Consider the following 13809-nt stretch of genomic DNA (forward strand, 5'->3'; position numbering starts at 1 on the left):
TTATATGTGACATTTTGACAAATTTTACTATTCAAAACATAATTGTTTGTTCTATTGCTAATTGCTATATGACAACAGTGCATTTTTCATCATTCTGAAACCCATGGATACTGAAAAGATAGGTGGCAGTATCACCTCATACCAAGTTAGCTCGCTATTGGTTTTAATGAAGTCTGTTATGTGTTTATTGTACTATTTTAAAGCTGCTTCGTGTCTAGAGTCCCTGGTCAACTGTCCTGATTCCTTATCGCCTCATCAGATACTGTACAGGTGAAATAATAATACTGGGCGGCTCTCCATAGATCTGTGAGCATTCCCTTGATCATAAAAGCTTTGACATTTCAACACAAAACACTGAAGTTTAGAGTTACTACCCTGACAGAACTGTTTGAGTTAGTGACTAGACCCAAGAACTCACTGTATTAGACCAAGCGTCTGCATTTTAACAAAATTCATTTTCATATTAATATTAATATTATTCATTTGTATAATATTATTAGCCTATAGAATGTTGTTATGTAATACAGCAATAGAGGTTATTCAGATGACATTACAACCTTTGGATCTTTATGAGTGAGTGGCAACATTATATGAGTGTCTCCTGTAAAAGTTTAAAACACAACTAAAATGTGAAAGTGCTGCTGCAGTCTAAAAACAAATATAAAAGTCTGTAAAATATTTAGTTTTTAGCCATAGACTGTATATATGGAAATAGCTAACCTGCTAGCCCCCATGTTCCAAATAGGAAGTGATCATGGGCACTCTTCTGGCTCCAATTCACTTTACATTGTAAAATTGTTGCCCCTCTCTCTGTAATTGCTGCAGTGAGCCTCATCATTATGGTATTAAATGTTCGAGGCATTTTTTGAAATAAAATGATGTGAGTGCATAACCTCTATAAGTTAAAGTGGCTTAACTGTTTTTTCATGTTTCTGAGTAAAACTTGTGTTACCGCTGTATAGATATACTGTAGCAGCTATTCGGATCAAAATAAGTCGGCTGCGTGTTGTCTAAATAGAAAGCATTTTATTATCAGATTATCAGAAAATGCAATGTAAGTATACTAGGCGTTGTTAACAAGTTATCTTTTCACAATTTTAAGACAGTAAAATCAGGTACAACTCCTTAATAGACAATTAATACACAGTTTTAATTGAAAATAGAAAAATCCAAATGAAAATGCACAGGAAATAAATAAATCTTTTTTTTTTTTTTAATCTGGAACATAGACTCTGTATATAAATGGACAAAGCTAACACACTAGCTGCTGCGTGTTCTTAATAGGAAGGGCTTATGGGCACACTTCCGGACTATTTTAACTTTTTTTTTGTTTCCTTTTTCTTTTTTGTTAAAAAAAAGTAATGAAGTAATAAAAAGTAAAATGAATTGTAATAATAAATTATCTTTTATACATTTTGTCTGATTTTCATTTCAGCTTCTAGATCTTGAACTTTACTTTTTGTGTTTTCAATAAAACATTTTAATTCTCATGTCTTTGTCTATTTTTATCAAAATTGTACCTGTGTTGTCCTTAAGTCTTTGTAGTTTGATCATAACCCATGGCTTTCAAGCCCCCACGTGCCCTAGATGTCCCACATGTGCAAAAGCAAGAACATCTCAACACAAACAGGCGGTGAACCCCGGCCAGAAAAGTTCAAGTTCAAACCTTTTATTTCAATGAATCATTGACTGCCCAAACTATTTCTGTTACCACAGCTGCCCTGTGGCTGACTGACTGAAATATGGCTGCTAATCTCCCAAAATAAAACAACTGAGTCCTTTACCATTTTATCTTTATTATTTTTATGAATAACTTCTACAATGGTTGATTAAAAAAAAAAAAAAAACATATACTGCTTTAAGCATTGGTAATTTGTTACAGCAGGTTCATCTGGTTTGGAGCTATTCTTCTATCAGCTTGGATTAAAGAATTAGAAATAAGGATTTAGCATTTCATTTTTCACTACTCGGCATAAAGCAGGAAGCCACTGAATACATTGTAGTGGTCCTTTATCATGCAAAGTAAGCAGCCAGCTTGGAGTTTGACCATCACTTCATCACCAGCTTTCAGATTGATCGTGATGGACACCGTAGTACTGTCTTCATGGTCAAAGGTGTGGATATCATGAGAACCAGCAACCATATCACCATTCACATACAGAAGCACACAGGACTGTTCGTTTGTTCCTTGTCCAGCATCGTGAAAGACTGAAACAGAGAGGCTGTAGACACCTTTAAAGGGGGCCTTGTAAATGCCTGTGTTTGAGTTATAATTGTTGCCCAGGTTAGTGAAGACCTTCTTGTACTGGATGGGTATTGTATTTGAAAAGGGACCCAGACAGTTGAGGTTGTTGCTGTTATCAAACAAAGCAGCGGTGAAGGCAGACCGCCGAGCTACAAAAGAGGAAAAAAAAAACAAGTCAAATAAAAATGAATCAAAGGAATTAGATTTATTTGTATCGCTCAGACTAAATAATGAATATACATAATACAACAGCATATGGGGTTTCACACTATAGGAACCTTTTTCAGTTTCTGAGAGTTTTTTAAGGTACAGTATTTAACTTTCTGAAAGTGACATGTCACCTGCATGTTTCCATGGAAACAGAAAGTTAAAACTATACTTCGGAACATTCTACATGGAGATAGATATGTTGTATGCTATACTATTGAATATTATAAAAGATACAAGGCTCTCCTTCAGGCCAAATAAGACTCAAGATTGTGGAGATGCAAGCCCATTCACAGTGAGGATGTATGTTTTTCAGTGCAATAAAAACAACTCAGAAACATTTTATTGTATTGTACCTAAAAGTTACATAGTGTGGCTTTAAGTATCATCTCCATTTTGACATGAGTTTACAAAAGGTAAGGACTAGGGTCACATTTTAGGAACGTTTTTTTTAGCTCCTTCTCTGGGGCTGGTCATTTGCAGTCAGGCCAGGACACATGTACAAGGCTACGTATTAGGTTTTTTGTTTTTTTTTTGTTTGTTTGTTTTTTAATAAACACAAGTGTAAGTAGGGAAGTGGGCAGAGAAAAGGAGTATGTGGAAATATTTTTCTACCACTGAGATACAAGACAAACTAATGATGTGGAAACACCATTATAACATGATTAAAAGCTCATAAAAGTAGATTTTCTGTTATAATATTTCCCCTTTAAGAATGGCCTTTTGTCTTCAAACATTGTTCCTTACTTGTTAGGTCCATGTAAGTTTTATGGGTTTGGTTGAGTTCTGTCTCCAAATCATCCAGTTTTTTGATGAGGTTGTGTCTGATTTTATCCACTTTTTGCATCATTAAGCAGCACTGGCACGAACCCGGGTCTGTCTCACACTCTGGGAACAAGATACAGCTGCTGTAAGTCAGAGTAGGCCTTATAACCATGGTCCCGCTGATCACTCACATTAGAGTTTGCAGTTTGCAATCTTAAAAAACTGAAAAAGATGGCAGTAGGTCTATATAATTCTGAGTAACAAGTAACATAGGATCATTCATATATTATATATATATATATATATATATATATATATATATATATATATATATATATATATATATATATATATATAATATATTATATATATATATATTATATATTATATATATATATATATATATATATATATATATATATATAATATATGAATAAACAACTATATCATTCATATATATAATATATGAATGATCCTATGTTACTTGTTACTCAGAATTATATAGACCTACTGCCATCTTTTTAGTTTTTTAAGATTTATATATATATATATATATATATATATATATATATATATATATATATATATATATATATATATATATATATATATATATATATACACTCACCATTCATTCATTCCAAACTTACCACTTGTTGATGAATCCCAGTTAACCCAGACTGTTGGGGGAATCTGCTTTGACCAGTCAAATCCAGCACTGGCGACCAGTTTGACTGCAATCAGCAACAACAGCACTACCAAAAGAGAAACAAACAAATGCAAAGTTTAAAATACTTTTTTGTTCACTTCAGTTCAATGCATTTTCATATAGCCCCAAATCACAGCAGCAGTCATGTCGCAAGGCTTCACAAAATTGTTGATTTAACCAACAGAAAGTCAGAAAATCAAACATTCACAGGAAACATGAAAATGCCCATGAGGGCCCCTGTCCTTAGACCTTCGATTTCAGCAAGGAAAAATGGTAAGGATTTCTCAAATATATTTGACTTTTTCGGCACCAAGGCTGCTTTAATCATCATCTGGTACAAACAGAGAGAAAACAGATTAAATTTGTATTTATGCTGAGACTGCCAAGTGACTTTCTATAAAAACCTGAAATAAAAAATAAATCTTTTTTTTTTGTTTTGTTTTGTTTTTACTGATACAACAGAGGTACCTTTAAATAGCACTAAGGAAAACAAGTCACTATGGTTTAAGTAAATATAGTTAACATATTACTATAGGACAAACTTTGTTACTTTTCAAGGGAACTCAAATGGACATAGTAGCTTAAAAATATTTGTAAAAACTATTATTATATTGTTCTTTAGATTAAAAAAAAAAAAGGTTTGTAATAAAGTATATATTTAATTGAACACAATTTTAACACAGAAATTAGGCTGCAATCTCTAACAAATGGAGAATCCTTACTTTTGACAAGCGATGGTCATATGACATTGAATATTTAATTGCTCTTGCTCTGAATTATTATTTTTCTGTTGTCTATGCGCGGTTAATCTTACCTTTCATTTTGTCTGAGAAATGTGGAGGCTTTCAGAGGAGTAGACAGGTTTCACACTGATACCAAAATTGAAGCTTTTAATATATATGTGGTTTATGGCCCCACCCTCTTTCTGATCTCTACAGAGAGGGATATCCTAGGAAAACTTTTTTTCAACTTTCTCCCTGTTTTACAGTAACTTTGCACGCCCTCCTCACCTCATCTGGGAAATATCAGATGTCATTTACAATCGGTTTATCTGATTGAGCTCCACAGAATAAACACAATATACCAACACCACAGTTTCAGGGTCAAAGTGACAATATAACGACAAAACCTCATCATCAGCTTGTTCCAGCTATGGTAGACCACACAACATGGGCTTAGAGAGTGATTTACTCTTGTATTAGTTCAAAACCAATCTGAAGAATGTTATGTACTAAGTAATACATTTGACATCTGCAACCTGAGTAATTTTGTATTTTAAATGATTTCAATGAATAGACCAATTAACCCAAATCTTATGTTTTAAGGAAAAGCAGCATTGTTCTTTAATTTCATTAATGATCACACTAATGTTGCCTAAAAGTTCAATTTAATGAACTTTTATTATTGTCCGCGGTTGCTCCAAAGACATTGCAGCAAACTCCCAAATGAATCAATCATGTCACATCTTGGCTTGGCCCTTTTGAAAGAGTATGTTTTAAAATCGGTCAGATTTACAAAGTGATGCACGATTTTTCCCCTGCTGTGCCTATAGGTTTCATCAGGAATCCAGAATTGTGATAGAAGACTGATTTGTGAGAGGAGCCAGAGGAGATTAAACCATGTATAAGTAAAAAAAACCTGCGATAATGACAGTACATATATATATATACCTGGCAACAAGACTCTCAGCTGTTGTGTTTGTCACTGCATGTGTTGTTTGTGCTCTTAATGTCATGATTTTTTTTTTTTTTTTTTTTTGCTAATACTTGCTTTTTGACTAATGCTTAATTGTGTATTATGAAATTGTACAAATCCTGTTTGAACTATTTAATGTAATATAATCATTTGATTGAGGTGTATACACAACAACACCTTATTTTGTATTCATATGGAGGAATCAAAAACACATGCTTTTCATTGTCGTTTATTAAAGTTGACAAGCTGCATTGCATATTTAATATTCTGATTACAACTTATTGTGAGAAAATCAAACAAAGACTTACAACTCAGTATACAGTTTAGTTTTGGACAGAGGACTGTTACAATTACGGAAAATATGAGCAAATACTACATATATTTAATTTAAGAAGACATCAGACCAGCTTGGATTGCTTTGCTCAATCTGTTGCATACAAGAGATAACCAGTATATGTATTGTAGAGATTATCATGAGCGCACATTACGCAACCGGCTGGCTGTTCCACGTAGACCACATCCCCAGCTTCCAGGGCCAGAGTTAGCGATACACTAGCGCTGTCTTGTGTATCGGACGTGGCTTTCTCCATCAGGGTGTACTTCAAGTTCCCGTTAACCATGAGGGAGGCACAGGACTTGTATCGGCCGAGGTTGTACATGGTGATGGCGAAGCTGTAGACCCCTTTCCGAGGTGCAATGAACTCTCCGTTGGTGGGGGTGTAGTTGTTCCCCAGGTTGACTCTGACAAGGTTGTATAGGACGCGAGCGGGACTAGAGCTTATGACCGGGTTGTTGCAGTCCTGTGTGGAGTCACTGAGGATGGCTGAGAAAGACGTGCGAGATGCTAGGAGGAAAGAAAAATGAGAGAAAAAAGTAAAAGTTTTTGTTTTGTGTGACGCCCAATTTAATTATCACGTGGCCAGTTTGCCTTTGCTTTGCATTTTTAACATTATGTAATAGCCAATTTATATTGCACAATGTATATTTATATTTGGATATGATTTGGATATGATTTTATTACCATAAATAATAAAATATGGCATTCTTTCTAAAATGACATACTTTTTGAAAGGTACCAAACTATTTTTTTTTTTTACAATTGTCAATTTTATATTTCTTTAAATTTATAGACGCAATTTGAATGCAATATTTTTCCAGACTTCAGAAGGTCAAGTTTGTGAAAATAAAAACACAATAATCCTTCATGTTTACCTCTAATAGCATTGAGAGCCTGCTTGGCTGCAGTGAGCTCCTTAGACATGTGCTCGTAGGACATGTTGAAGAAATGGTTCATGCGTTCGAGCTGTGTTGTGATGAGACAGCAGCCACATACACCTGATGTGCAGGCTGCACAGAGAAAAGATGACATTTAAGTTAGTAAACCAAATTAAAACACATATGGGAATATTTTCAGCATTGTCTCACTTGAGCTCTGAGCTCTGGCCAAGTTGCTCCCCATTACAACACACAAGACCACAAAAGCTGCTAGGGAAGAAAAATCAGTCAGATTTATTCTAGAACACTGCAGAAACATTATAGTTTAAACCATTTGAATTCAGAGTTATTTTTTTGTTTCCATTTTTAAATAAATTAAATGCATTTTTTTACAACACATTTTTTTTTTTTTTTTTTTTTTTTTTTACAAAAATAAAATTACGTAAAAAGTAAGATCTTAAAAGTAAGTAAAAACTAAAAACTTAATCAGTTCACCCAGTTGTTTGATCAATTTCATCTTATTTCAATATATTTTAGTTATTTTTGAGGGCAAGTATATGCAAGATAGTAAGATAAAATACATCAAATAAAATGTTAACTCAACTTGGTGAAACCATTCAAAGGAAGATTAAACCTGAATTCATTCATTTTAACTAAGATAGATACATGTTTTATTCAAATAACATATCTCACCTTTCATGATGGATCTTGTATACAGCAGCTATATTTTTCAGAAGTAGCAATGTTTTGGTATGACTGACTTCAAAACCACTATCATATATACCCTCTCATAGCTCCTCCCTGGGTACTTTACTTTTATTTGTTTTCTTTGTTTATTTTAAGTTTTTTTCTTGAAACTGTATCACTGCATTCACTGTATCCCACACCCTGCAGGGATGAGTTCGTGGCACACGGGAGCCGACTATTGTTTGTGAAAATAGGCTGGATATAAGACAGGGAAAGAGGTAACATTATGGGATGGGTATGTTGCTGTATATTGTGCTGTGTTTTAGAAAGAAAACCAATCATGCTATACAGTTTTTTGTTTTGTTTTTTTCAAGATTTAGGACAATAAAAGATACAAGAAGTCACCTGTTAGAGAATTATACTGAGGAGGTCAACCTTTTCGTCATGTGTCTGATGAAATCAGCCAGTCACAACCTGCTGCCTCTGCCTTTCATCCAAGCACAATATAAATGTACTGTCTGTCTCGCGTGTTTTAGATGACCCAGCAGATGGCCAGTCTTCTTTATCCAAGGTAATACATAGATTATAGTTGCAAAAGCGCTTTTAGGGGAAAGGTCCTCACAAAGTCCACATCAGGAAGGAATCGTCTCTCCACACTCATGGTGGTAATGTACTATTGTAGCCACAGCTGCCCTGAGACAGACTGACAAAAGCAAGGCTGACAACTTGCACCACTGGCCCCTCCAATCAACAAGCACACACACACAGAGCACATTCACTCTAGACAGTATGAAGTGTCTTGCCTAAGGGCATAACAACACCTTTCACCAGAGCCATTGCTGCTCCACTGTGACACCTGATACTCTTCATCCAAGTTCAAGCAGTGACAAACAAGTCTCACCTCATCATGCCATTTTCATAAATTCATAGAACATCAGTCTCCAGCATCTTACTTTAATAAATGTTCATTCACACACTATATGGGGAAATATGTATACATGTAATAACAACAACTGTATTTATTATTTATTTATTTTATTGCAAAGACACAAATCTTCACCAATGCAAATAAAACTGCAGTACATGCTATTCCCCAACCAACATTATATTTTTCATTAATTAAATGAGAATTCTAGCCACTGTTGTACATTCCTATTCAGTGATGTATAGAGCAGGAACTCACTCAGTATATTCTAGTGGTTGCTGTTATCACAGAGAGAGCACACTAAACAGTGTGTGTAACTGTATATGTGCATGTGAGTTAGAAGGCAATGTGGCTTAAAAAGGCATACTGATGTTGTAAGATCACAATTAAAATGACATGGTATGCATGGTATGACCTGAATAAAGCAACTCATGAAAAATAAATGTAAAATGTTTTCATTTGATTTCTCCAGAGTGCTCACCAAAAATGTATGTTTTTATTAACTTAAATACAAACCTACTAAAGACAAACAGTTCATCACTTTTTTTTCTAGATTAGTATTTAAACTCTGTCATAGAAAGCTTGTTTTATTATTTTTGTCTCTCTATCAATTAATCAACAATATTAGATTTTTGAGTAAAATGAATATTGAAAGCCATTTTTACAAAGAAACAAAAATCCATATGAGGTAAAGTAAACTGATAGATTTCATCATATCGCTTAGTCCCACTCAGGACAAACACCATATACACCATATTGAATTCAATTCAAAATGCTGGTGATGACACTGAGGAGTCTTCAGTAGTTGTTTTCATGTGAATCTCGGGTTGACTAAGCCAAACTTTAAACCACACTGATGTGATGTCAGTGAAAGAATTGGCTCTTTTGAACGGTTTCTTTACGTGAATGATTGGAACATTTTTTTAAAAGAACAAAATATTTTTCTTATGCATTTTTACATTGATTAATGCTGAACCAAAAAAAAGAATCAGGCCTTGCCACTTCTATTTTGGTTTGAGTCTGGCATATAAATAAATATAAAAAGAGAGTTAGGGTTAGATTGTTTTTGATTGGTTGGTTTGATTGGTTCTTTGAAATGAACTGGCCCAAAAGATTCAGATTCCATAAAACAGCCAAAAGTCCTATGACCAAACCACACCTTCATTTGTTTAACCTACAGTTGAAACCAGAAGTTTACATACACTATATAAAAAGAAACATACCCACTCTTTTTTTCTCTGACATGAAATCACACCTAACTTTTCCTGTTTTAGGTCAATTAGGATTAACAAAATTATTTCTATTTGCTAAATGCCAGAATAATGAGAGATGGATTTTTTTTTTTAGACAATCATTACTTATTACCAATCCTCCTGACAGAACTGAGCCAAGTTTGTAGGCTGCCTTGCTCATGGTGTCATCTTTTTTGTGAAATTCACCAGTCCCTCCTGCAGCAAAACAATCCCCATCCCCATATTTCACAGCTGGAATGGTATTCTCAGACTTGCAAGTTTCCTCCTTTTTTCCAAACATAACGATGCTCAGTATGACCAAACAGTTCAATTTTAGTTTTGTCCACGGGACACGTCTCCAAAAATGAAGGTGTGCATTTACAAACTGTAATCTGTTTTTTTTATGTTTCTTTTGGAGTAATGGCTTCTTCCTGGTAGAGTGGCGTTTCAGCCGATACAGTACTCATTTTACTGTGGATGGAGATCTTATTGTATGTAAACTTCTGACTTTGAAGAAAGTAATTAAATACTGTCTAAAAAAAAAATCCTTCTGGTATTTAGCAAATAGAAATCATTTTGGAAATTCTAATTGTCCTAAAACAGGAAAAGTTTAGTCTGATTTCATGTCAGACAGTGAAAAAAAAATGTATGTGTTTTTATATAGTGTAAACCAATGGTTTCAAACGTATGTGGTTCACTACATTATTTAAGATACATGAGAGGCCACTGAAGGTGTGCTCTCTCCCACATATCAGGCATTGTGTCACCTGAGAAAACTGTTCCCATATGATAAAAAGACAACTGGCAGCCATCACATTTTCCATGCAATAAATACAGAGGACTTGAAGTAGTGTAAGTTATTGTCTATTTTCCAGAGAGACTCCAACCTCCAATGTCATATTACCCAAGATTCATCAACCCTTTAGTACCACTGATATCTGCTTTCAGAGGTATAAAGTGAAGTAAAAACCTAAAGCTGCTCTATTAAACTGGTACTTGTCTTATCACTTATAGGTTATGATCGTTTTTATTGCTAATGAAAATAACTTGAATAACATGTTTTCTTACTGACAATAGATTCACCTTTCCACAGTTATGAGCAGTCGCCTGACCTAGTGGTGTCACCTGTTTGCCACCATAGAGATAGAGAGCCATAAGTGGAACATTCCAGGCAAAACAATAATATTTCCAAGAAAACAAATATGGTATACACTGCAATAGAAAATGTATGTACATTTTTTGCATGTTTTACTTGCAATATGATGTAAATGCACATAACCAATGAACATGCAGTTATAAATATGCCAGAAAATATATTTCACAAAAGGAGATATTATAGTGAAGGTGTATGGAGTTTAAAATCAGTGGAGCACTTCCTGCATTACCACATGATTTCACAAGGTGGAACAGAGTGTTTTGTTTGACTCCTAAACTCCTAGCCTAAATATGCAAGATTTGTGTGTTCAACATGTGTAAGTGAAACAAAACAAAAGGTATGTTTTTGAGGAAGAAACAACATAGATCAGAATTAAGTGTAATATGGGCCCTTTAAGTGTTTCAACTGTTCACTTTATACAAGATTGCTTTTAAAGCTTCCTTTTTCCTTAATAACTTTGAACACTGTAAGGTAATACTGGACATATATAGGCCTTTAATGGAGAACAATGAGACTCTCTTAGTCTGTGGTGAAGCTATCTGTAATCTTTAATATTTACACACAAAATGCATCAAAACATCAATACATTCAGTGATTCATTTAGTATTTAGATTGGATTAACAAATTGAAATTTGACTCTAACTGTAGGTGAGTCTGTTTTTAGAGACTCAGAATACCCCTCAACATGAAACAATAAGGCATAGGTAAAAAAAATTCAAATATAAATTCAAAGTATTCAATGAGTCTATAGTATATTCTGACATCCACTAATGCTTATGTATTTCTACTCAGTGGTATAGAGCAGGAACCCACTGAACGTATTGTAGTGGTTTTTGTTATCACAGAGGAAGCACCCTATGGGGAGATTGACCGACACCATTTCTCCCTGTCTCAGTTTGACCACTATGGAGGTGGTGGCGCTGTCCTCTTGGTCTTGCATGTAGAACTCCCTGGGTCCGGCCAGCAGATGTCCATTGACCTGTAGAGAGGCACATGCAGCGAGAGTGTTCCCAGGGGCCCCGGCATCACTGTAAACTGTGAGGGCCAAACTGTAGACCCCAGTGCGTGGGACAGTGAAGACTCCACTGGAGACGTCGTAATTGTCACCCATGTTGAGGAAGATGTGTTTGTAAACAACAAGGGTATCATCTCGGAAAGGACCATAACATGTCTGCGTGTTGTCAGTGAAAAGGGAGACAGAGAAGGCACTGCGAGTGGCTGTGGGGGGAGAATAAGAGTTCAAACATGATAATTCATCCCAGACTGTGGCATAAGCAGACTCTACTTGCTTTTATAAAAATAAAAAAAATACAAAATTGCGAAGACATTTTTCAACAGTAAAAACAGTTAAATGAAAAGCCGCTGGTTGCTACAGTGAAATGCCACTATGAAGACATATGGCATCTCAGTTCTGTAATTTGAAAAGGAGGTCAGTGGGCCTATTTCTATTATTAAACTGTTTTAGATCAATTTTGTATTCATAATGAACCCAATTTGACTGCAAAATGAATCCAGTGATAGTTTATGGGCATAAAAATTGCATAGAAGTCTGTAGTTTAACCTATGACACAACAAAACGAACAGAGTATTTTTGAGTGCTCAGAGAAAACAACTTTGGATTAATGGATTAATGAAAAAAGCATGAATAACGCAAAAATACAACTCCAGGTATCTTTTTGTCAAGGGAACAACAGTACAACATGGTTAAAAATTGCACAATACGTGTTCTTTAAAGTTAAGATTTAAACTCACATCTGAACTGGTTGAGAGTGTCCATTGCTTTGTTGAGTTCATTCTGAAGTTCCGCGAGGCTCTGGTTAAAGCTCCTCTTCATCCTGTCGATCTGCTGATGCATGAGACAGCACCCACATGACGCCGCGTCGGCCTGACACACTGACAAAACACGAAACAAACATGAAATTAAATGAAAAATTGAAAAAAAATGTAATGCAATGTTATGTATTTAGATTAAAGATATAGATTAAGAATTACCATTTGTTGTTGCCATGTCCTTTGAGCTTATACTGCCTGTGTCAGGGTTAGTCCAAGCTCCACCATTCCAACTAAATCTATTCTTAAATTTTGTTATATAATCCTCTTGGGCTAGCGCCAGTCCCAGAACACACAACAGCACAGCAGCTGAAAAAGAGAGGAATACAATGAACATTTAGTTCACAAAACATTTTTTTTTTTTACATCATTGAACAAGTTACATGGTTAGACACTTGGTGTTCTGTACTACACCTAAACTCATTGCTTCAGTCTGGTTTATAATCGCAATATCTGTCAAAAAAAAAAGATTCAGTACCACTTTAAAATAACTACAACTTAATTCTTAATAATTAGCCACAATAAATATTAACTAACTTAATCCAATCCTGAGTCACATTTTCATGTATAATTCAAATGTTTATAACTATTTTAAATTTAACAAAAGAAAAATGCTATTAGAGCTATCATAACTATATTATTGTAGTTGCTGAGTAACCGCTACCAGTTTATTTCTATCTTACATCCAGTTATTATAAAACATCGAATAAATCTGTAAGCGTCGACAAAAGCAAGTAATGGGTGAAATCCAAAAACTGAAATAGAAGGGTAGCTGGGTAGTATGATCATCAAAATCCATCACTGGTTTTGTTCACATGCACACCAAAATCTGATTATTATCTGATTTCTGGACCTTTAAGATTATTTTAACAACATTCAAATAGCAAAGTTTGATGCGAGTTATCAAATGATGTTTAGAAAGAAATCTGATTGTTTTAATATTTGCATGTCATTTTAAATGTATTTTAAACCCAAAAATATGCAAATAATCTGATTTTGAGAGTGAATGTAACCGCAGTATAGCTCAGTTTTGAAACTAATAACTTGGATATGTCACCCATCTCTTTCTTCCATTTAAGCTGATTTGCTGAAACTCACCTTTCATTTTCATGTTGACAGACAGCTTGACCGAGGACTTTCTCA

At 34.6% G+C, this 13809-nt stretch overlaps 3 protein-coding genes across 3 annotated transcripts; all 3 read right to left on the reverse strand.

Moving 5' to 3' along the window:
- Positions 1-1845: 1845 nt before the first annotated feature.
- On the reverse strand, positions 1846-4785 carry LOC129456734 (uncharacterized). The gene is made up of 4 exons (XM_055226018.1): positions 4741-4785; positions 3868-3972; positions 3200-3340; positions 1846-2394 (listed from the first exon to the last, which is right to left on the reverse strand). Exons 1-4 carry the CDS (start codon positions 4745-4747, stop codon positions 1964-1966), a joined length of 684 nt encoding a protein of 227 aa, XP_055081993.1. The 5' UTR covers positions 4748-4785; the 3' UTR covers positions 1846-1963.
- Positions 4786-5901: 1116 nt separating this feature from the next.
- On the reverse strand, positions 5902-7579 carry LOC129456733 (cerebellin-1-like). The gene is made up of 4 exons (XM_055226017.1): positions 7530-7579; positions 7047-7103; positions 6834-6968; positions 5902-6465 (listed from the first exon to the last, which is right to left on the reverse strand). Exons 1-4 carry the CDS (start codon positions 7534-7536, stop codon positions 6044-6046), a joined length of 621 nt encoding a protein of 206 aa, XP_055081992.1. The 5' UTR covers positions 7537-7579; the 3' UTR covers positions 5902-6043.
- A 4041-nt stretch (positions 7580-11620) lies between these two features.
- On the reverse strand, positions 11621-12893 carry LOC117379852 (complement C1q-like protein 4). The gene is made up of 3 exons (XM_055226100.1): positions 12829-12893; positions 12589-12729; positions 11621-12054 (listed from the first exon to the last, which is right to left on the reverse strand). The coding sequence occupies exons 1-3, from the start codon at positions 12842-12844 to the stop codon at positions 11621-11623; spliced, it is 591 nt and encodes a 196-aa protein (XP_055082075.1). The 5' UTR covers positions 12845-12893.
- Positions 12894-13809: the final 916 nt, after the last annotated feature.

This window comes from Periophthalmus magnuspinnatus, chromosome 13 (genome assembly GCF_009829125.3).
Source record: "Periophthalmus magnuspinnatus isolate fPerMag1 chromosome 13, fPerMag1.2.pri, whole genome shotgun sequence".
NCBI classification, from domain to species: domain Eukaryota; kingdom Metazoa; phylum Chordata; class Actinopteri; order Gobiiformes; family Gobiidae; genus Periophthalmus; species Periophthalmus magnuspinnatus.

What these genes read in the sequence shown, in the direction of transcription:
- LOC129456733 (XM_055226017.1), bottom strand. An exon ending in GGCCAGAGCTCAGAGCTCAA is followed by an intron (nt 6,969 to 7,046) that starts GTGAGACAATGC and finishes TTCTCTGTGCAG; the next exon opens with CCTGCACATCAGGTGTATGT. An exon ending in GGCTCTCAATGCTATTAGAG is followed by an intron (nt 6,466 to 6,833) that starts GTAAACATGAAG and finishes CTTTCCTCCTAG; the next exon opens with CATCTCGCACGTCTTTCTCA.
- LOC129456734 (XM_055226018.1), bottom strand. An exon ending in CTGGGATTCATCAACAAGTG is followed by an intron (nt 3,341 to 3,867) that starts GTAAGTTTGGAA and finishes TCTTGTTCCCAG; the next exon opens with AGTGTGAGACAGACCCGGGT. An exon ending in AACTTACATGGACCTAACAA is followed by an intron (nt 2,395 to 3,199) that starts GTAAGGAACAAT and finishes CCTCTTTTGTAG; the next exon opens with CTCGGCGGTCTGCCTTCACC.
- LOC117379852 (XM_055226100.1), bottom strand. An exon ending in CACTCTCAACCAGTTCAGAT is followed by an intron (nt 12,055 to 12,588) that starts GTGAGTTTAAAT and finishes CTCCCCCCACAG; the next exon opens with CCACTCGCAGTGCCTTCTCT.